General features: G+C 44.3%; 1 protein-coding gene across 1 annotated transcript in view; it reads right to left on the bottom strand.

The window, feature by feature from the left end:
• CFAP299 (cilia and flagella associated protein 299) overlaps positions 1 to 23,455 on the bottom strand; it is a 395,611-nt gene extending 372,156 nt beyond the window's left edge. The window contains exons 1-2 of the mRNA XM_073340486.2: positions 23,283 to 23,455; positions 13,581 to 13,711 (exon numbers count right to left, since the gene is read on the bottom strand). Coding sequence (XP_073196587.1) covers positions 13,581 to 13,711; positions 23,283 to 23,402 — 251 coding nt within the window. The 5' untranslated portion in view covers positions 23,403 to 23,455. The remainder of the gene's footprint in view (positions 1 to 13,580; positions 13,712 to 23,282) is intronic.
• Between the last annotated feature and the right edge of the window lie 838 nt (positions 23,456 to 24,293).

The following is a 24,293-nucleotide window of genomic DNA, read 5'->3' as shown; positions in this document are numbered from 1 at the left end:
GCACACACGCCTCTCTAGTCAGTGTTCTGCGCCATAACCCAAAATATATAAATTTCACCCTGCATGAAACTCTGGAACTGAATGAATTAGTGGCAGTGGAGAAATCAGATCCTAAAATGAATTATTATTTTGCTATTTAAATTGCATAGTAGTCAGAGTGATATCCCACTGCAAGGAAAACATGACATTACATTTAATCTAATTTTGGCTAGGAATGCAGTATAGGGGCAATATGTGGTTTCTGTAATTCGCACACTTCTAGTAAGTGTGCAGAAGATTGCCGAAACCCAAGATTCACTATCCACATTTACTCAATGTCTCCATTGGGAAAAGTGACACTGACAAACTAGATCGATTCCAAAAAACAGCTAACCTGCGCCCCACCACACGCACACAGACACACACCACTCCTTTAAAATGCAATATTAGTATTTACCCTGGCTTCAGGTGTCTCAGAATTAGAGAGTAACACAACATGACCAAAAACAATTCAAATGAGCAATCGGAATTTCAACCAAACAAAATTCCCTCACTATAGGCCCAAATCTGCCTAGTGCTGCACTGACTTCAACTGAAGTTGAGGGCTTTCAGCAGCACACAGGATTGGACTGTAGGTACGGAGAGAGACAGAGAGAGAGTGAGCAAGCGAGAGAGAGCGTACAGAGTTTGACAACTGAATTCCATACTAGAGTGGTTTGGAGAAGCTTAAGTGGTAAGAAGGGGCGGGAAGATTACTTTTTTTAAAAAGGTGAACTAGAAAAGAAGCAGCTATGAGGCACCAGGGCAGCACGGAAGGAGTAAAAGGAAACATTTCATTCAGAATTAGTGGGTGTAGGAATATAGAGCTGGGAGGGGAATGTTTTAGACATTTTGAAATTGTAATTACTGAAGGGCCTGATCCCTAGAGGTGCTGAGCTACCACAGCTCCCATTCACTTCAGTGAGATTTGAGGCTGCTCAGCACCTCTCAAGAACAGGCCGCTGGAGTCCTGCACACCTCTGCCAACCGTGGCTCATCCATTACCAGTGCTGCTTCTCGTTCATTTGCCTCTCTCACTCATCCACCACGCTGAAAAGATTCCACCCAGTTAGAGAATCACCTTCCATTCAATGACAGGAATTGCTGCACTGAGTCCATATATAGCACAGCCAGAAAGAGCAAGTGGTGCTACGTACAGATGAGCCACTTCTGCAGGCAAGGTTAAAGAGACAGCAAAACTCGAGGCAGTCATGGCAACATGGGTAGCCATCTCCATTCCTCTTTTCCCAGCACGCATCTCGGCGGTGTTTCAGTGGAAGAGCTTCACCAACTAGAATTTTCACAGCCTGACAAAAAATAAACACTGGGTGAATATAGAGTGGCTGATAAAAATCCAAGTGGCATAGTTTTACATTCAGAGAGTTTCCCAAAAAGAACTTAGTCTGGGCTTTTCAAAGGGAGTCAGGCCAACTCCCACGGACTCCTTTCTCATGGCACTGGAGAGAAATCTTAACTTCCAGTGAACAATCATGATGGCAGAATATAAAGGGCTGCTTTTCACTTAGTTAATTACAGTACACTTGTTCCCTTCTTGGATGACTTACAGATAATAAACCGCAGCAGCTGCACACCTACAGAACGAGCCGTGTGCATGCGTTGAAAGAGTCGACTCCCTCCTCTCATGGGGAGGCACGTCTTGCGCCTGCCAATGCTATTTGTCTTTAGTTTTTATTACTTTAAAAGTCAGATGCTTCAGCAAGTTTAGTTGTGATGATTTAGCAAAGTGGTTCTCAATCTGCGGCCCAATCAGCACAGAGCTGGGGCCCATGTGACATCCTCAGGGCCATACAGGTAGTATTGGATGCGGCCCACAATGGTAAATAGGTTGAGAACCACTGATTTAGCACCTGTGCAGTAGAACTCAAGAAGCCAGAACGTGTACAGATTGTGCTATGTATTTATACACCGCCCCGCACAATGAGCCCCCAATCTCGACTCAAACCTCTGCATGCTATAGATATACAATAATAATACACATTGTCAGCAAAAACCTTCCCCGATTGACACCCCAGGAAATTCCTTGACTTCAGGAAGGCTACATGGGGTGTAAGAGAGAAAGATTTGGTCCTATGAGCCCCATTCTTCCCTCAGATTTCACACACAGCTTCCACAGGATTGCATAAAGGTATGAGAGAGTAAAACTGGGTCCTAGAAATATAAACAGGGGAAGTATGTTACCCCCATATCATACATCCAAAAACACTAACCTGTTCCAAATGGCCCCCAAAAGTAGGCATCTCTGGACAGAGTGATATTGTCTGGCAGACAAATGAAAACATTACATAACGCCCTACTCCACTAGGTAGCACGAACCAATGTGCAGAAAAGGCTAGGTTCTCAGGTCATATGCCATAAATCTCATCAGTTGCTCCCGTTTGATGGCATATGGCTTAGGTGTCATCAGTTAGTGGTACTGCACAGGCTGCATCCAGCTCTTGAAAAGACACATACCAAATGGGAGTCAACTTCCCTTTGAGAAGAATGTCAATGTACAAAAAACTTGAAACAGCCAGAACTCCCAGCATAAGGCACCAAAGGGGAGAAGTTCAGTGGGGGAAAGGAACCCTTACAACTTCCAACACCCAACTGGGCTTGAGAGCTGCACTTACAAGAAACTGACATCAGGAAAGCCAGCCACGATCACAGACATGTGCCCAGGGGTTAAGTCAACACTCTGGGCATATCCTCAGCAAGTGTAAACTGGATTCGTTCCATTTGCTTCAGAGCAGAGGGCTTACCCAAGCAGAGGGTTTGGCCCAGTATTTTCCCACAGCTACTTGTTCAATGCCAAGCACTATGCTCTATCCATGCCTGCCTGCTCCTCTTCTTTCCCTCCACCGTATGGGATTGACTCAGCTCGGCACTGTCTTCTCACCGGACACTCAAGCCCTCAGATGCGCTTTGGGAGGAGGAATGTTGATCTGTTCCTTTGTTTTGCTAAAAAAGTTCCAGAATTTTGGCTCTCTTTGAAGATGCTGATTCAGGGAGAAGATGAAAGGAAAATCAGCCTCATTTCACAAGTTCCAGCATGACTGCTTCAGCACAGTTGCACCAAAAAGAAGTGGATCTCTGAAGAAGAAAAGATAGGAAAGAAGAGCCAAGTACTGAGAAAAAGGAAACAGATTTTAAAAAAGCATTGTGCACATAAATCACCACATCAGAAATCTAAGCCAGTGGATCACTCACTGAAGAAATCCATACACAGATTATTTCCTGTACTCTGGTTTCATTTGCTTGAAGATTATTAACTTGTTGCAAAAAAAAAAAAACCCTATAAAAGGGAAATATTTTGCAACACTTATTTAAACACATTTCATTTATTTATCCCAGGGCCTTTCCTGAAACTATTCAGAATTTAAAAAGCAGAAAAGAAAGAAACAGGACTGATTCATTCTTAAGCAGAGAACATTGATTATCACTGCCCATTCCCAGGTGCAAAAACATTTCTGCTAATGTAACTAATTCACTACTTAGAGTAAAAAGCTATCCAAACACACCTGGCCCTTTTCAAAAAGGATTTAATATTGCATTAAAGTAAATAAGTTAAGGACATGAACACTTAGAGCCATCAGAAAGTTCCTCAGTTTAGGCCTGGTCTACACGACAAACTTAGGTTGACATAAGCCACATTAAGTCAATCTAATAACGTGTGTGTCTACACTACATAGTTCCTTCCGCCGACCTAAGTGGCCTGGAAAGTCTACTTCTGTACTCGACCTCCGTGAGAGGCGTAGTGCTTGATTCGACATCCACAGGTTGACCTGAGGATAGCATAGACACTGCACTGTGTAATTCAAATGAATTGTCCTCCAGGTGGTGCCCCACAGTGCTCTGCTGTGACCGCTCTGCAGAGCGCTTTCAACGCCAATGCACATCAGCCAGGTACACAGGAAACAGACACTCCCCTGTTAAAGCCCTGGGAACTTTTGAATTTTCATGTCCTGTTTGATCAGTGTGGAGAGCTTGCCAGCACAGCTGATCATGGAGACCCAAGGCCGCAAACGCGCTCCAGCATGGAGTACAAAGGAGGTGGTGGATCTTATTGCTGTGTGGGGAGAAGAGTCTGTGCAGGCAGAGCTCCGATCCAGCAGCAGAAATGCTGACATCTATGCCAAGATCGCGCGGGGTATGGGGGAGAAGGGTTACACCAGGGACATGCAGCAGTGCCGCGTGAAAATAAAGAAGCTCCAGCAAGCGTACCAGAAGACAAAGGAAGCGAACAGTCATACTGGTTCTGCCCCACAGACATGCCGCTTTTATGGGGAGCTGCATGCGATTCTCAGTGGCAACCCCCACCACTACCCCAAAACGCTCCATGGATACCCTCCCAGGAGCCCCGGACGACCTTGAGCAACAATGAGGAGGACATTGTTGATGAGGAAGAGGAGGTGGAGGAGGAGAATGTGAGGCAAGCAAGCGGAGGATCCATTTTTCCCGACAGCTAAGAACTGCTCTTAACCCTGGAGCCCATCCCCTCACAGAACCAGTTGATGGTGGAATGTGATGCTGGGGAAGGCACCTCCAGTGAATACACATTTCCAATCAAACTGTAGGGGTTACATGCTATTATTTTTTGTTTAATCTGAATAAAAAAAGTAAGTGTAGTGGGTATTGGTGGCCACTCCAGCTACGCAGAGGGTGCTCTCTGAAAAAGACAGTTTATGTACATGGGGATGGCCGAGGAATCCTCCATGGAGAGCCCTAGGAAGCTTTCATGGAGGTTCTCTGCAATCCTTTGCAGAAGGCTTCTGGGAAGGTCTGCCTTATTTCATCCACCACGGTAGGACACTTTCCCGCGCCACTCCAGTATTAACTCTGCTGGCATCATTGCAGCATAAAGACCAGGTCCGTACCCAGAGGCTTGCAGCATCTGCTTCCTTGCTGCCGCTGTTACCCTCAACCCTCAGGAGAGTGATATTGCACAGGGTCACCTAGGGGAACCGAAGTTTTCAATGCTAGCCCATACACCTCCAACAATTCAACAAGTAATCCGCCCCGTTTGGTGAAATCTGGGTCACACAACCACGCTTTCCCAAACATGCCAGGGTTGTGGTTGGAAGGGCTCACCATGTATGCAAGCAGCATTGAAAAAAGGGGAGGGGTGGCAGCTTCCTGTTTGTCTCTCTTCCCCCGCAACCTGGTGCCACTTTTGTAAAAAACAAACTATTTGGGGGGCTTTACACTGGTGCCTGTCTTCAAGCACCATCCAGGTTGCTAGGGGAAAGGGGGCTTTTCTCAAGTTCCAACCTCTGATCCCAAGGATGTTGTCACAAAAGCAGCAGCACAAGCCCTCTTGCCCATGCCTCGTGGCCTTACTCACTGAGACTGGAGCAGCAAACCGACTCCTGCAATAGCCTACAGTTGTGATTACATTGTGACTTGCAGGGAAGTGTATTGAGGGGTGGTTTTTTTATTAAAAAAATTCAACTTGCATCAGAAACAATGTATGCACTGTCAATGCTACCCTTGGGCTTTGCATTCCTTGCAGCTTGCCTGTCAGCGCATCCTCCACACTGGGCCAGAGACTTTCCCAGATTAGAAGGTGGAAAAAGACGACTCGAGACGACATGTTCCATGAGTTGATGCGCGCCTCTGAGAGTGACAAGATGGAGCTCAGCGCATGGAGGATTACACTGTCCGACAACGTGCACACGGACAGGAGAGCATGTAGGGAACAGGACCGTGCCACGCAGAAAGAGATGCTGCAGATTATGAAGGAGCAATCGGACAAAGCCCTGGCTGGGATGATTTAATTGGGGCTCGGTCCTGCTTTGAGCAGGGGGTTGGACTAGATGACCTCCTGAGGTCCCTTCCAACCCTGATATTCTATGATTCTTTGTTGAGGTTCAAGAAAGACAGCTGGATGTTAGAGTCCCTCTGTAGCCTATGCTGAACCTGTTGCCATCGTCGCCCAGTTCCACATCCTCCTCCCACAAACGTCCTATGAGGTGGGAGTTCGGTATCCCTTGCACTCAACACCAGGGGAAGGTACAAGGACCAGAAGGCACTCATTCTCACATCTTTGATTGTTACTGCAGTACATCTGTAAGCAAGCGGTCCTTGTTTCCCCCCCACACCGTGCTATCAGCCCTTTTGCCCCAAATTATCTTACTTTTCTTTGCTGTCTCTGTGTGTTTGGGTGCATAATAATATGTAACGGATTGAAGAAAAAAAGCTCTTTATTCATTCAACACATGGTGGTTGGTGGGGGTGGAGTTTACAGGGAGAAAATGCAATGGAGGGGACAGTTTGGTAAGGAACACCACAAATAAGGGTCATATTGCTCTGGCTCATTGCTGAAACTGGTTTTCAAAGGCTCCCAGAGACACAGGGCCCCTCAATGTGCTCTTCTTATTGCCCTGGTGTCTGGCAATCTGCTTCAAACCCCCACCTCCACTCCCACCCCAGCAGAAACTTTTCTCCCTTTGGTTCACAGATATAATGGAGCACACAGCAGGCAGCAATAACAATGAGGATATTGCTCTCACTGAGGTCTAACCTAGTAAGCAAACAGCGACCTTTTAAATGTCCAAAGGCACATTCCACCACCATTCTGCACTTGTTCAGCCAATGGTTGAACCAGTCCTTATTGCGGTTTAGGCTGCCTGTGTACGGCTTCATAAGCCATGGAAGCAAGGGGTAGGATGGGTCTTGCAGGATCACGATTGGCATTTCAACATCACCACTGGTTATTTTAGTCTGGAAAGAAAGTCCCTGCTTTCTGAACAGACCTGTGTTCCTAAAGATGCGCGCATCATCCACCTTTCCCAACCATCCCACGTTGCTGTCGGTGAAACGGCCCCTGTGATCCACCAATGCTTGCAACACCATTGAGAAATACCCCTTTCGGGTTATGTACTCTTTGACAAGGTGGTCTGGTGCCAAGATAGGGATATGCATTCTGTCTATTGCCCCACTGCAGTTAGGGAGCCCTATTGCGGCAAAACCATCCACTACGTCCTGCACGTTGCCCAGAGTCACTACCTTCTTAGCAGAAGCCTGTTAATGGCCCTGCAAACTTGGATCACAACAGATCCCCCGGTAGATTTACCCACTCCAAATTGATGCCTCACTGACCGGTAGCAGTCTCGCATTGCAAGCTTCCACAGAGATATCGCCACTCACTTCTCCACTGTCAGAGCAGCTCTCATTTTAGTACTGCTGCACTTCAGGGCTGAGGAAAGCTCTGCACACAGTTCCTGGAAAGTGGCCTTACGCATTTGAAAGTTCTGCAGCCACTGCTGGTCATCCCATAGCTGCATAATGATCTGGTCCCACCAGTCAGTACTTGTTTCCTGGGGCCAGAAATGGTGCTCAGCCATGTCAAGGTGATGCGTGACTGTTGCCAGCAACTGCGAATTGCTCTGCTCTATGTCTTCCAGCAGGGCTGCTTGCGTGGCATCACATGTTTCCACGCAACAGCTCCTGTATCAGCTGTGTAAATATTGCAGGATAACGCGTGAGGTGTTTGTAATGCTCACAACAACAGTGTACAGTTGAGCAGGGCCCACGTTTATGGTGCTATGGCATCCAGGCTTACGAAAAAAAGCACAAAAAAGGCCTGGTTTATTTGCCGTTGATTTCAGGGAGGGAGAGAGGGAGGTAAGTGCATCATGGGAGGCTAACGCCATGTTCCCATAACCACCCGCGCCAATGTTTTGGGCCCACGAGGCATTGCAAGCCCAACCCAAAATTCCACTCAGCTACGTGCACTGTGGGATAGCTACCCACAGTGCAGTGCTCCATGCATCAATGCAAGCCCTGCCAGTGAGGATGCACCCCGCCGACACAATGAGCATAGTGTGGACATGCAAGATCGACTTGCTTAAATCAGAGGCTCAATGTCGACTTATATGAAGTCAACTTAACTTTATAGTGTAGACATGGCCTTAGTGTGCTATTTAGGAGAACTGCTGTGTGTGTTTTGCACTCAATGGCCCCTAACTGCTTAACACAAGAATTAAAGCTTTTTGGCCACCTCCCCTTTTTCAATTAATTTTGCTGCATCCAATGACTATATTATCTGCTTTCCCTAAATTATATCTCCAGCAGACACCATCTGACAGCATGTCTGTATCACTTTTCTAGGTGTAAGTTTGTAGTACTATGCAGGCATACCAATGGGTTGGGAGGCAACTTGCTACCACCTCCCCTTAACAGCCTGCGTCTGCTGTGGTTCAGTTCTCCAACACCACCAACCTCTGGCAACACAAACTCTACCTTCCAGGCCTCTGCAGGCCCACTCTCTCTCTCCCTCTCTTGCCTCAGTCCTCTGAGCATCTCCCTGGAGTGGTCAGCCCCTGAGCCACAAGACACTCACAGAATTCTCAGATCCTCTATTCCCAAAAGAACAGACCACAGCTTACCAGTTACACCGTTGAATGCAGCACCATTTAACACACAGTGCTTAAATTTTTTGTAGAGAAAGCAGGTCAAAACGTATTGAGTGAAGAACAGAGAGTCAAATGATAGCAAGCAAACTATTGGAAACAAAGGGTTACATAGAAAATAAAACCCTAACACACATACTAAAGCCTAAACTTAACTAATAAGACATTGTCATGTTAGAGAGAGCAAAAGATCACTCAAGATCCTTCCAGCGTGTTACAGCCATGCTTGGCTTTGATCTTCTGTTCATGAAACAAGCATGCTGTCCTCTTGCCTCCTCAGTGGAAAGATCCGGAGTTTTCCTCTGTCCTTACAGCTATTGCCCCAAAATCCAAAGGGCGTAGCATGCTCCCACCCCATCCCCCAAGTAGCCAAAAGGGCTGTTCTCTGGAGTCTCAGCTTTCATTTTTTTCAAGTTAGAGTATGTCTAGCTGTTACAGGTTTGGAACACATCTTAAACATGACCTGAGTATAACTGATGACTGACATTTGCTTGAGTTTGCAGAAAGCGTAAGACAATCGTTCTGAGTATTAAATGCCCCATTCAATAAAATGAGTGGCAAGTCAAACAAGGATACTTGAGATTTCAGTATTAACTATTTCACTGCTCATCAAAGCATGTAAGAAAGTAGAGGAAGTATGTCACACGTACTTCAAGTGACTGCTTGTATAGCAATGAAAGTTAATGGATTCATTTTCCTGATAGAGGGCTCGGCTTTTGAAGTCTGGGGCTCAATTATGGAACTATTGTATTGGAAATACGATAAATGCAGAAAATTCACAATTTTTGGAAGGACGCAGCCCAAAGCATCGATGCCTTCCGAGTTGAAAGTGAACCACTGACCCTGCAGATTAATTTTCTTGTAATTATGCTGGAGGACTTGACAAAACCGAGCCACATGCTAATCTCTTATGCAAAATCTTGCTTTACAAGCAGAATGGAAATTCCAAAACCCACCCACTTTTGAAGACTGAATCACTGAAATTTCAAGTCGCAACACAAGCAAAAAAGAGCTAGTATGTACGTAGAAAGAGAAGCAGCATTAAAAGACATGAAAATGTTGAACTCTGAGCATAATCAAAAGCTACATCCTCTCGCGTTTCTTTGAGGTTCTGAAAACGTATCCATTCCTCAAACTATATTATTAGGATTTCTATCTTGTACAGATTTTATCCTGCAACTATGCGGAAGAAGAAAAGAATTTTTAGAAATCTACCTCAGTCCTGCCATTTGGTTTTTGCTCAGGAATGTTTTTAATCCAAGTTCTGATTCAAGTGGCTGCAGGGAGGGAAAAGTAGGTGAAGACTGTAGGAAAATGAAATAACTTACCAAAAAAGCAATTTCACTGGGACACAATGGCCACTGTAAATTGTTCCTAAGCAATGCTGTCGGAGTTTATTCTGTTTTCCTGAACATGATTTATCTAGTGATGAGCAAAAGTCAAAATGCAGAAAATAAACGTTTAAATATTCTGATGTTTACACACACACACACACACACACACACACACACACACACACACAGAGTGGCCTGCTGTACAGTGGTACTGTACACACTGCACCTTTCTTTAGAATGGTATTGTCTGCTCCTCTGTGTGTCCAGCTCAATTTGTTGGCCAGAATGGAAGTAGAAGAGGCTAAAGTCCTACTATCCCTCTAGTCTGTTTGAGGCAATGTACATCAAGGGAGGAGCAGTCCCTGTAGATCTGAGTGGGAGCAAACTCCTTGCCTCCTACCCACATCCTTTCTGCCAGCCTCCGTGGGAGCAGCCAGCCAGCCAGCCAATTCACACAGGATGAGACTATTAAAGGTACAAATGGCAGGTCAGTGCTTAACTGCTCCTGGGTTTCTGTGGGATTTAGAAACCTATTTGCCATTTGTACCACTGAAGATCTCCTATAATCACAGTAAACATACAACCTGCATTCAGTACTGGAATTATGCTAACCAAGCATGCTAAGAGTCCACAGCCCCGATCAGTGCTAGAAAGGAGATAGTGGAGATCAAGTCTTTGACTATCCCTCTGTCAACTTGCTCTAGTTCCATTTTACTTCCTTATGTATTGTTACAAAAAAATCCTTAAAACCATCCACATACACGTAAACTCCCTCTGCCCAAAAAATAATTTTGTTGTGGTTTATAGACGTTCCGTTTAACATTACACATGTACAACTGATTTGGGATTTGGCATTTCCTGAATTTCCATCCACTGAAATATATGGAAAGAATTAGTCTGCTAATAAATGCAGGGTCCTGGTGTTTAATTCTTTCCGCTCTATTTCAGTGGGCGGATTTACAACACTAAAACCCAAGGCAATGTTCAAAAAAGAAACATCATTTTTTTCTTTTAAGTTCCATTTTTGTGGGTTGCATTATATCTATATATATAAAAAACACAACATTTTTATTTTTATATATATAAAAAGGAGGAAGAGAAGAGTCAAGGACCTAGTTTTGCTCTCTGTAGGGAGACATTTGTATCCCATAAAACTTACTTAAATGCATTTGTTTTTGTAAGAGAAAACAAATAGCATCTTTTGCATGTGTACAAAGCATGTAAAACCACGGAGTTGGCTATGGCTATGTGAAAGGGCAGGTGAAAAGCTTTCCCCCAACGCCCTATATGTTGCTGACTTGCTAGCCTGAGCAAAAACTGAAATGGAGATTTGCAGTTATCCTTTGCATTTCTTGGTATTGCCTAGAGCCTGCAAATTGATAGTGCATGAGGGTACTGCTGTGCCCATTCAGAATCCCATTTGAATTCCATGGGGCACCACATGCCAATGACCTTCAGTACAGTAAGATTAGCCATTCAAGTGTAGTACAATAAGAATTTTTAATTTGGCAGTAATTAATGCAAATTTATCTTACTTCTGATATCTCTAATGAACATCTATGTGGACAGTGCAGTATTGTATAATCATGCCTAAGTGGTACTTCAGTTAACTTATACACTAGATCATGACTTGATCAAATTCCAGAGAGAGCTGTTGCTTTCATTTGTTTTCTTAATGCAAGTAAAATACAAGTCAGTAAGGGGTTAAAGATGAAGAATTAGACTGTCCAAATGGACAGAAAGAGAGGCAAAACAGAAAGGAAAAAAGCCAAGTACATGATATGATCAGGTATCCACACAGCAGCATGCGCTTTCACAACTCTAAGTAACAGATGGGGCAGGACCAAAAAAAGAAAAAAAAAATCAAATAAAGCCGCACTCATGCCTAAACTTCTCCCGTTAGAGATTTTGTTTTCCAGTTTTTTGAGACTAGATTGGCTCTTCTGCCAAGAGGTCCACCTCAAAGTCTTTACAAAGTAAAAACACTATCGCATAAGAAAAAAAATAAAGAGAAAGAGTGGGCTCCTTGTCCTGCAGAGACGCCTTAGTACCACCAACACCTCCCTTGTCCGCTGGAAGGATGCTATTGATGTAGTCCCCTTAAATCCCAGCATGCTTCACCTCGGCTAGAGCTCATGTCACAGCTGCTCAGGGAACTACATTTCCCAGTAATCACATCTGCTGGATCTCAGGGAGAGACTGGCTGAGATGACCTTGTCCATGACTATGGAAGGGAGAGGAGTTACAGCCCATCCTACTCATAGAACCTCAGTCTTGGGCCCTAAAAACAATCAGCAGAATGGGTTGTTCCCCCAAACCACCTCCCTGACACCATATCTTCTCTCTCAGTGACCACATCCCTGTCCCAAAGGTATTGTTCCTGCCCCATGAACATACTAGCCAAAGAAGTTTCCTCTACTCAAACCTTAAAGTGTGGGCGTACCTGTTGCCATGGCTTTTAATAGAAAGAATGAATAAAAGATTGATGCATTGAGTATTATAATTGTTGCTGAAATAACATCTTTTAAAAGGCATCTTTTCAAACTTCCTCAATCTTTTACATGAAATAGACCATAGACTTAGAGATTACACTCAAAAACAAAAGTTCATTTCGGCTCCCATCCATATTCCTGACCAGGATTTTGAAAGAAAGGTAATAGGAAGGTTCTGCACACAGGAGCAATCTCAGATTTTATAAAAATGTCCCTTGAAATGTTGGAACATGATTTTCAGATGTCTAGTTTGCACTATACTATGCATCCAGCTAGAGGGAAAGTGATCAATAAAAATTGGAAGTTCTTCATATTAATTATGAGTCCTAGTTTATTATTAATTCCAAGGTCTAAATATCTGGTGAAAAACATCTGCATTACTAGGTAAAATGGACTATATCCTGAGGATAAGTTTATATCCCCCTAACTAACAGAGCTAATGTGTGGTAACTAGTGTGGTAACTGTCTTCTCCAAAGCACCTTTCTCTGTAAACCCCATGTGCACTGATGGAAGAATAGCATGTCCAAAGATCAATTACCCATAGCATCTGAAAAATCAATGTTCTAATAAAAGAGCAAGCTCTTGATGTCTCTCTCCGTATAGATTTGTTAGTCTTGCCTTTTATCCTCATATGTTCTTGTACTTTGACGAGGTTAGTTTACTTCATGGTGATGAACAGACCTATAATGGACTACCTAAGATTTATAATCTAGAAGGTAGAATTACGACATTACACTTGCCCAAATGCTGCACCTGTTATTATTGGAAGTAACACCTATTGTAAGTACGGGTGCTGCAAAATAAAAGGAGAAAAGGGATTTTCAAAAGCACTTAGGGAAGTTAGGTTCCCAAATTCCATTGAAATGCAGGAAGACCTGGGATCCGAACTCAGTTAGAGACCTCTGAGAAGTCCCAGCCTTAAAATCCGGGGTAAGTGATTTTTCTGCAAGAAACAAGTTACAGTCAATATCAGCTTGAAGGTCCAAGTTAATTTAATATCAGCCCTGCTTTAGTCCATGATATAATCAGGATGCAAGTAGGGAAATTGATACTGCTTAATCATTTGTTACACCAATTTTATAGCTGGGCTCCCCTTATGTGTCTATATTTTTTTAATTGATGTTTTAAAAATTAGGGGCGCTAAGGTATGTACGGCCTTACAGCAACTTGACTCCATCTCTTCCACACCCTAATCTTCATACAAGTTTAAGAAATCAAACTCTCACCTGCCCAACCTGCACATTATAAATACCATAAAAAATGATCAAGCGGGCTCCTTCCCCCATCCCACACTTTGGATGTTCTATGAAATGCACCCACTTACTTTTGCTGGGTTCTTTCAGAGAGCCTTGAAGCCTCTGCGGCTGCTTTCCTTGCTTCAAACTCTTCCCTTTTCAGAACCTCACCGCTTCCCCGGAATCCCAGCTCCACCAGCTGGCGAGCCATCTCCTCATTCTGAAGGAGCAAGGAAGAGCCAGCTGTTTCTCAGAAAACAATAATTTAACCACCGCCAACACAAAAAAATCTCTAGAAAAAAGGATTTTTTTTTACTTCTAAAATTAGAAAGTTTACAAGCCAGGAACAAGCTAGGTATGGAAACATCACTTTAGGTTAGCATCCATCCCTTCTACCAGTGATTTTTCATTCCCTTATGTCCACACCATCCTCATTATGACTACGTGAAAAGGATAGCCCCATGAAGCAGAACAGGAAATAAACTCTCCAGATGGGTAAATAAAGATTTCTAGTTGTGTCTAATCAATTTCTATCATTAAAGAGCTGCAGATGCCTCACTGAAAGCTTTGGAGAAAGACATTCTATTTGGAGAAAACTCTGTTTATACATCGTACTTTGCGCTGTTTTTTTAATTGCAACTATTTCTGTTATTAAAATATCACCTCTACAGTGGAAATTTCCTATCTCTGGGAAATGGCAAGGAGTTCAGTCCTCTAAACATATAGAAATCTCAGGATCTATATAGCTCTCTAGCCACTTGCAGGGGCAAGGAGAATTCAGGAGGCAGTGCCCGGTCTCTGCACAGCACCCTGAACTCCACATTCCACCATAGCTACAAAGCACTACAAAGTTGGATACCCAAAACTTCAGCTGGAGGTTGTTTGTAGCTGTATAAAGAAGAATGGAGCTGCAGCTCTGATCATATGCAGCTTGGGGGTGATTTACATTCAGAAAGGGGATAATGCAATACCCACTGGCTACTCCCTGGCGCCTTCATCTCCATTTCTAGCTTCCCAGGACCGTGGTGCCAATATGAAGAGGTACCCATAGAACTGAGAGCTAAGGGTCAGAATGAATCACAGCTGCTGTTCTGTCACTGCAAGTGTGTCCCCTCATTTGGTGCATTTTGCTGCTCCCTTTTCTGCAGAGCTCGCAACCCCATAAGCTCATCTATCCATAAGGTCTAGAAGGGGAAAAGCTGGGAGGAAAGGGAAAGCATATATAACCTGAATGTTCAGTCCTTACACAGACAAAACTTCATTTAAGGCTGTAGGTTAGACCCAATGAGCACATACTTTTGTAAAACACAACAGTCACCATCCCACATCTGCTTCGGTATGCGTGGCCTCCTTTCCTATAGTATGAGCTTCTAAACAAAATACAAAAGTGAACTAATGCTTCCATCTAGTGGCAAGAGACCAGAACAATCTATCAACAGACAGTTCATATACTTGAGTCACAATAGATAAGAACAGGTTTCAGAGTAGCAGCCGTGTTAGTCTGTATTCGCAAAAAGAAAAGGAGGACTTGTGGCACCTTAGAGACTAACCGATTTATTAGAGCATAAGCTTTCGTGAGCTACAGCTTATGCTCTAATAAATCGGTTAGTCTCTAAGGTGCCACAAGTCCTCCTTTTCTTTTTGCGAATAGATAAGAAGATACTTCCCTCTGTTCCATGGTGCAGAGGGGAGAAAATCAAACAGAACTAGGGAGTAACAGAGGAGGGAAGAAAAATACAGGGCGGAATCCCCCTGGAAGTTAGTGCTGCTCCTCACAGTACCTTCTGAACCACTGGCTCTCACTCCCTGTGGAGGATGGCAGAAGAGCCCAGCTGTGGACCAGGAGGCTAGTGGCAGCACAGCCAGTCAGCTGACCTTCCTGCCACGGGTAGGAGAGCTCGGGATACAGAGCACAGGAAGAGGCACTCCCTATGGGCATTCCAGTGATTGACAGGGGTGGGATTTCCTGTGGATTCTTGGGTTGGGTGTGTTGGTAGATCTCTGACCCTTCAGTGTCTCTGCTAATCCATCCCCCTGAGGGAATAACAGGTCCTGATTCCCACTTGTGGAACTAACTGAGTTCTAGATTACTTTTTTCCCTCTTCTGCTGCTTTTTATGTTACAGGGAAGGGATGACACACAAAACACCTCTATGGGTACCTGGATGGTGTATTAAACTTATTGATGTCTTCAAAATTTTAAAGATCTCAAATACTTCAGAGAGTAAGTTTTCATAAAGCACAAGCAAAAACCCTCTATGTGAAGCCAGTAAATAATGTTTTAATACAGAGCCAGAAAGTCCTTTGACAATTTAACACTCAAAGATTGAGTTTCTGCTTTCTGAACCTCTGCAAATTTGACATCTCTATGCTCTGAAATATTAGACAAGAAAGATTCAAGATCTGTCATTCAGTAATTGCTCCTACACAGGCTTTGTGTAATACATGTTGAGTTTCTATTGGTTGACCTCACCTTTTCCATGATATCATACCCTATTGGCATTTCATATCATCATACCAGCATCATGACACCATCTCATTTATTTTGCCAATTCTTCAATATATTAATTTGCTTGTAAGTTATATACCTGTTCCTAATCCTTTGCCTGATTGTGTCTTTTAGACTTTTAAGTCCTAGAAGACAGGTTGTCTCTTATTTATGGCCACTTCCTGCCACGTTCAACTTTTAAGATATGCTCTTGCCCAACCCAACGTTATGAGCTTGATGTAGGCATTACTGGGGTGAAATTCTATAGCACGTGTTGGACAGGAGATCAGACAAAACCACCATAATGGTTTCTTCTGACCGCAAAAAATAAATAAATCTTTGAGTTTGCAGGTAACCTGCCACACCCACAGAGCCCCACTGAAGTCAGCAGGACTCCAACAAGCAAGGTTCATGCCTCCAAGTTGTAGGTTGCAGGTTCTGTAGAGCACCCAGCACAGTTGGGCCTCAATCCCACTGGGAGACCACAATGCAGATGTTTGATATTAACACCATCCCCGGTATGCTAATGAAATGCCATAATGCTATGGAGAAAAGATAGCATCAGGAGTAGCCTAAAGCCTGCAGACTTTCCTCATCTGTCTCATTTTATTAACTATTTGTATTATCATAGCACTGGGGAACCCCAGTCATGGACCTGGACCCATTGTGCTAGGCACTGGACAAACACAGAACAAGATGGCCCTTGCCCCATACAGCTTGCAATCTAAGTGTAAGACAACAAACAACTGATGGAGGGCGACAGACAGACCAACAGGGACTACAAGGAAACAATGGGAGAATATAGGTCAGCATGGTAAGCTATAGGATCAGCAAACCAGTGGCTTAACTGTTAAGTTTTTGGAATGCCTCTCATCTTCTTTCCTCAGCCACCGAACTTGCCTCGGCCACTGCCTGCAAGAAGCCAGGCCATTTTCAGGTTTGTGTCTTGTTTTAAACAGCTAACTCAGGGTTTTACTGTGCTCTAGATTAGACATTTAAAACACCCACTACACAAGAAAGCAGCCCAACCACTTATGAAGTGTTGATGAATTCAGCTCCAGGCAGTAGGCAGCAGTTTGAGGGATGGGGCATATCCTTTTGTATGGGCACCTAATAAACCCTGACAGGCAAACTAAAAAGAGAAATAGCATGTTTGTCCTCCATCCCATTCACCATTGCCAACTTTTCAGAGATCAGGAAATGCTGACAGGTTTTACTTTGATTGCAGAAGCTAAATGAGGATGAGTAGCTTTCTACCAAAAGGAAGTCTTGAAGCGATCGAGATTGGAGGCCTAAATCACTTTGGCCCTGTCATAAATATAAAGGGAAGGGTAAACCCCTTTGAAATCCCTCCTGGCCAGGGGAAAGCTCCTCTCACCTGTAAAGGGTTAAGAAGCTAAAGGTAACCTCGCTGGCACCTGACCAAAATGACCAATGAGGAGACCAGATACTTTCAAAAGCTGGGAGGAGGGAGAGAAACAAAGGGTCTGTGTCTGTCTATATGCTGGTCTTTACCGGGGATAGACCAGGAATGGAGTCTTAGAACTTTTAGTAAGTAATCTAGCTAGGTATGTGTTAGATTATGATTTCTTTAAATGGCTGAGAAAAGAATTGTGCTGAATAGAATAACTATTTCTGTCTGTGTATCTTTTTTGTAACTTAAGGTTTTGCCTAGAGGGGTTCTCTATGTTTTTGAATCTAATTATCCTGTAAGATATCTACCATCCTGATTTTACAAGGGGGATTTCTTTATTTCTATTTACTTCTATTTTTTATTAAAAGTCTTCTTGTAAAAAACTGAATGCTTTTTCATTGTTCTCAGAGCCAAGGGTTTGGGTCTGTGGTCACCTATGCAAATTGGTGAGGCTTTTTATCCAACATTTCCCAGGAAAGGGGGGGTGCAAGTGTTGGGAGGATTGTTCATTGTTCTTAAGATCCAAGGGTCTGGGTCTGTAGTCACCTAGGCAAATTGGTGAGGCTTTTTACCAAACCTTGTCCAGGAAGTGGGGTGCAAGGTTTTGGGAAGTATTTTGGGGGGAAGGACGCGTCCAAACAGCTCTTCCCCAGTAACCAGTATTAGTTTGGTGGTGGTAGCGGCCAGTCCAAGGACAACGGGTGGAATATTTTGTACCTTGGGGAAGTTTTGACCTAAGCTGGTAAAGATAAGCTTAGGAGGTTTTTCATGCAGGTCCCCACATCTGTACCCTAGAGTTCAGAGTGGGGGGAGGAACCTTGACAGGCCCTGTGAGAGCGTGGCTCCCCTTCTGGCATGGCCTTGCAGGCCTGCTGCCCCCTTACTTTCCCTCTTGCAATAATTTATTCAGACCTAAGAATGGAGAACAAGTTACCTCCTTTGTGGAGTTTCAGTTATTAATTCCTTTAACAGAGGACAACCATCCCCACCCTCCCCCATCCTTCCTCATTGACCCATGAACTCCAACCCTTCTCATGGCCATCAGGCTAATGTCAACAAGCATCCTCTCCTAAATTCAGGAGTAATCCCCAGCCCTCCTCCCCAAGACTGGTTACCATGGGGAAAAAAATTCACACTCCTCAGATAAGGAAGCCACAGCTCTCCTTCTGGAGCTGGGCTATGTTTCAGGCTAGCTAGAGCCCTCACTCAGTTTATCCCCAGCAGGCCTCTTTTTACTTACTCCTTTCACTTATCATCTTGGGAAGGCAAAAAGGCTGCAGTCCTCGTCCTCCTACTCCTAGAGTTTCTGAGAGCTTGTCTCTCTAGGAGCACTTACTTGCAACTAAGCTCTGGAAACTTTTTAGTAACTGTCAACTGCCTAGATAGCTGGTTGGCAGCTAACTGCTTACACGGTGTCCAAAATTGGTTTGTTCTCCTTAAAGGAGCCTGTAACGGATAAGCCGGGCTCTGATTCCCCTTAAAGAAGCCAGGGTTTATCATCCAACTACAGAAGCACTGTATAGCAACAAACAAAGATGTTTGCCTACAGTTGCTAACTGAGATGAATCTGTGATGGGTCCCTTTGACAAATCCAGCCTAAATCATTCTACATATGCTCTGGACATGATAAGATCTACTTTCCCCTAGATAAGATGATTTTGTCTTATTCCCCTAACAAATCAATTTGCTGCTGTTTTACACATCAGAAAACATTGCTGCATGAGTCAACCCCAAAGTTTCGTCTGTTTGCAACTGCGGACAGATACCTGTATTTGGGTATTTGCTATACAATTCTTCTGTAGTTGGATGATATCCACATTAAATGGAGAGCCCATACAAAAACAACAAACAAAAACGATGTTCAGAGCAAAGGATTTCTGGACCAGCTCATCACCCTGAAGTTAGCCAGTGAATAAAACATTGTTTTGGCTAATGCTGTCTCACACTCAGCTTCACAAATAAAGAGTGTGGAAAGGCCATTAAAATGCATCTTTTCAACCCATCTCTACTTCACAAAACTGGACTTGACAAGCTTCAATACTGTCCTCAGGGCTTGTTTACACACAAGTTATATTGCTTTAACTATAACGGTACATAGTTAGTTGGTACAGTAACACCCTACCTCTAATAGGGATGCAATTACAATGGAAAGGTGTTTTATACTAGATAGCTTATACCTATACAGTAAGGGCAATAAACTAAACCTGTATAGGGCACCAATATAAAGTGCCTCCACACTGGTAAAAGTATTTCAGTAAAACATTACAGTCCTAACCAAAATATTTATAAATATTTAAAAAAAAAAAACCACACCACACATTTAGACCAGGCCTGATGGAGCTATGCTAATGAGGGCATCTTCCTTTAAACAAAGTAATGAAGAAAAATTGCTATTTGAATGTTTTTGCCTTAAGCCATGTCTACACTGCAAACTTTTGCTGACATAGCTATGCCAGCAAGCGGTTGATAAGATGTGACTTTGTAATCAACATAACTGTGCTGGCAAAAGCCCCTAGTGTAGATGCAGCTTATAGCTTTTGCTAGTATAGCTTATGTTGCTCGGAGGGGGAGAGACGGGAGTAAGCTATCCCACCAAAAAGGGCGGTCCTTATGGTATACGCTGGGTCCACGCTAGGGGCTTTTGCCAACACAGTCAGTTGTCGGTTACGTTCATGCTAGGAGTGCTTCGCCGGCACCGTATACTGCTATACTAGCAATACATGCCTGGTGTTGTCTTTGCCTAAGATTCTCTTGGTCTTATACCCTAAAATGATAGTGAGATACGTGTGCACAAGCTGCTGAAACCATTTCACCAAACTGTCATTCTAGCGGTTAGACTGGCAACCAACAAAAGACTGCAATTTTCCACCTCTATTGCATTGTACGTAACATTGGGGCTACACAAATTTTAGCATGTAATGCTTGATAACATTTATATGAAAGCACAGCCCGGCTTCCTTTATTGGTGATGGTTTCAGAAAATAACTGCTAGAAGAACAAGAAACACAATCAGAAGTAACTTCTTCATAATGGCTTTGGAAAGTCTAATAAAACTACAAAATAAAGAGCTGCATATTTGGGATTTAAAGAGGCTTTAGCTCCTCCTCTGTTTTTTATTGCTCCAGCAGTATTGACATTTCCCATGCCAACATTAAGAAACATGCATACCTTTTATAACAAACAAGAAACCTGGGCATGACTGACTGACTATGACATGTATCCAATACTGAGAAAGCAACTCAGGATTTCACAGGAGAGCTGCTCCTGCTAACATCACAGATAGTGACTTCTTTGAATTCACTGAAACATGACAGCACTACAGCTGACTTGAAAAGAGGATTTGTTTTCTCCACCAAACAGCTACTTTCTCTACAGAAGGACATAACTTTTAATGATAGTGGAGATGCAGTTCGATTTAGTGTTTACCTGAAACAGAAGATAAACATGAATGATCCTTATGATGAATTCTCAAAGCAAATATGCCATTAATCAACGATAAAGGCAAAAACAATCCAGTCAATGGTCCCTCGTGTCCTTTCTACTTTGTATCTCAGTCAAGGGTTTGATATATTTACTGGGGAAGAGCTACTCGGTAGATGTATTAATTTTGCAATGCATCTATTTTTGAAAATTAGATTCCCAGTGGAGCTCTTAACTCCCGGGTTCCAGCTGAATTTACCTAATTCTTATCCTTCCATCTTATTTCTAGCACATTTCACGACTCTTCAGCTGTCATTTGCTGTTAATTCTCCCATCTGCTCTTCCATTTTGGCTCCTAGACCACATCCTCCCTGTTCTTGATTCTACCATGAAGTTACTTCCCTCCACCTTATGTAACTCTCCCAAACCCATATGTTTTGACCTTGTCCCTGGCTATCTATGGTACTTATAGGGCCCACATTACCATATCTCAGCGCCTCAATCTTTTAATGTATTTATCCTCATAACACCTCTGTGATGTAGGGAAATGCTACCACTGCCATTTGCAGACAAGTAATGGAGCACAGAAAAGCTAAGTGACTTGCCCAAGATAAGCTAGGAAGCACAGAATTGAACCAATACCTCCTAGACTAGTGTCTTAGACACTGTACCATCCTTCTCCAACTCAGCACCAGGGTACTAAGCACTCAGTAGTTTCGGAGAGTAAGCGTGGGAGAAGGTAGGGAAAAATGAACAAATGGAGAGAGCGGAGCATGCAGTGAAAACAGGAGAAAAAAAATAGAATAGAGGAAAAGAAAGAAGGGAAATGCAAGAGAACATAATGCAAAAGGAAGGGATGCTGCCGTGACATGTAAAAAGAAGATTACGTTTTCCACAAGGAGAAAGGTAGTGGGGGGAAAAAATCATAGACCAAAAGGAGAGAGAAAGAAAATGGAAAAGGAGGTCAAGAAAGATAACAATAAACATGGCAGAGAATAAAAAGGAAAGAAATACATCAGGGGAGATGATATGCATTGTGGTGAGGTTTGTGAAATACATGTTTTAATACAAATTATTCCCCATGTTTTATTACAGTTGTCAGGAAGACATCCAACACCTCCAGCAATTTCAGAGGGATGCAGGAGCGATGGCAGAACACAGTCCCTGATTTCTCACCACTGAAGTCAATGGGAGTTTTGCCATTAACGTCCACGGCACAGAATCAGGCCCATATTTGTTCCTTAGTAGGCTTAATTAAAATTAATGATAAGCATGAAACTAAGAGGAAAAATTGCCCTAATAACCAGTAATTCCCCTCAGCCCACCAAATTTGAAGCCCATTTTTAAATTATGTATTTGTAGAATTCCCATAGAGAAACAAGGTGAGTAAGGTAATATCTTTTATTGGACAGACTTTTGTTGGCGAGAGAGACAAGCTTCTGAGTTTAAACAGAGCTCTTCTTCAGGTCTGGTCCAGAAGAGCTCTGCATAAGTTCAAAAGCTTGTCTCCCTCGCCAACAGAAGTTGATCCAGTAAAAGATATTACCTCACCTACCTTGTCTCTCTAATACCCTAGGAACGATATACCCCCCAGCAACAAGGCCAACAATAGAATTCCCACAGGCCGATATGGCATAGTCAGATGCCTGGAATCAATATATTGGAAATAACTGAAAGTAAACTTCAAATAAAATTCAACATCAATGAACAAGCAACAATTTCTAAAATGTAAAGGAACATGTTGAAGCCACAAATTTCTGTACTTGTTAATAGTAACACCACAGATTAGGGAGTGAAAGAATTGTAGCTATCCAGTTTATACCTCATTATTATATGTTCTTGTTTATACTTCACATCTCAGTGCGGAAAAAAAAAGACTCAGTCAAGTCAGTTTCACTTTTGTTTATAGTCAATTTCACATTCAGGCCCTGGAAACCCTAACTAGTGATGCAAATACTGAGGGGAAACATTTGATTAAAAATAATTGCACAGGGGAAGGGGTGATGGATGAGGGCTGTATGGGGGTGGGATGGGGGGCGGTTCTAGAAGAAGGGCTATATGGGGGGACAACATACATTGGGGGAAGGGCTGCATGGGGGTTGCCTTGGAGGCTGCACTAGGAGAAATGCTGCATGGAGGATTGTCTGGGCGCTGCACTGGAGGAAAGGCTGCATGGAGGGTTACCTAGGGGAAGGCACGGCAGGAAGGGCGGCACCGGGGGTTGCCTGGGGGCTGCCCTGGGGGGCAGCACCAGGGGGAAAGGGCTGCCCGGGGGGGGCTGCCCCGGGGGTCTGGCAGCACGGGAGGGGGGGTGGAGGCAGCACTGGGGAGTCCGGCTGCTCGGGGAGCAGGGCGCGCTGGGGGGCGGGCTGGCCGGGCTGACCCGCGCTGCCGGAGCCGGGCGCGGCGCTGTGCCAGGCCGGCGGAGGGCCGCCCCGCGGCTGCGGCTGCGCCCGCGCCCCCTGCCCACCTCCAGGTAGAACAGGTCCTGCGTGGTGATCTGCGAGTCCAGGTAGTCGTCGTAGGCGTTGAACTGGGTGATGATGTGATCCAGGGCGGCCCCCGCCTCGTCCGCCTCCAGCGCCGCCATCCTAGCAACAGCCGGGCCCCGCCCCCTGGGCGGAGCCGCCCCGCCGCCTTGCGCGGCTCCGGGGCCGCCGCGGCGGTTGTGCGCGCGCCCGGTCCCGCGCGGCCTCCGCGCCTGCGCCCGCCGCCCCGGGGCCCGCGCCGCGCCGCGCGGAAGCCTGTGCTCAGTGCTTGACTTGAGCCCCGGCAGCTCTGGGCTCGCTGCGTCAGTTCGGAAAGTAAAAATAATTGCTTGAGCCCTAGCCTCTCTTTCGTTGCAAATTAAGCCCGGGCTAGACTGCTCTGTGTTGCTTGCCTATGTCTTTGCACAGCTGTGGAAACAGGAATGGGTGCGTATGCACAGTGATCACCCCTTTGGGGTAGTGCTGTGAGCCCCAAAAGTCAGCCGCAGTCTGCCCCCCGCTCCGGCCAGGACTAATCAGGTGTTTGGACTTTCTTTGAGCAACCTGCACAATTGGACAGCAGTCACTCATCATCGGGTAGTTATTCAAACAAGTGGCCTAAATATAAGCCCCTCACCCTCTTCGTCTGAAAACGAAAACAAAAAGTATCAAACCCGGCCACTGCACTCCACTCGTTTTCTGACCCTTGTGAAATAAGAATTTGGAACATGGATTTCAGATTCGCTATGCCCCTGCGATCACCCTGTGTTTTATATCTTATGTTGAACAGCTGGGTCTGAGAAAGCATGCATCATCCCACTAGGCAAGTGTCTACTACAACAGGGGCTTGATCCTTCACCACTGAAATAGACAAGAACTTTGCTATTGACTGCAGTGAGCACAGGATCTGACATAGGAGCAGGAAGAGTCTCCCTATCAGGTTGGTATGAAACTAAGACCTTTTGAAGTTTTTCACAAAATAAAACAAAAACGGAGAGGATCCACCCCACAAT

Source organism: Lepidochelys kempii, chromosome 4, assembly GCF_965140285.1.
Source record: "Lepidochelys kempii isolate rLepKem1 chromosome 4, rLepKem1.hap1, whole genome shotgun sequence".
Lineage (NCBI taxonomy): Eukaryota > Metazoa > Chordata > Testudines > Cheloniidae > Lepidochelys > Lepidochelys kempii.
Note: the sequence above shows the minus strand (reverse complement) of the source record. Positions and strands in the feature narration are given on the sequence as shown.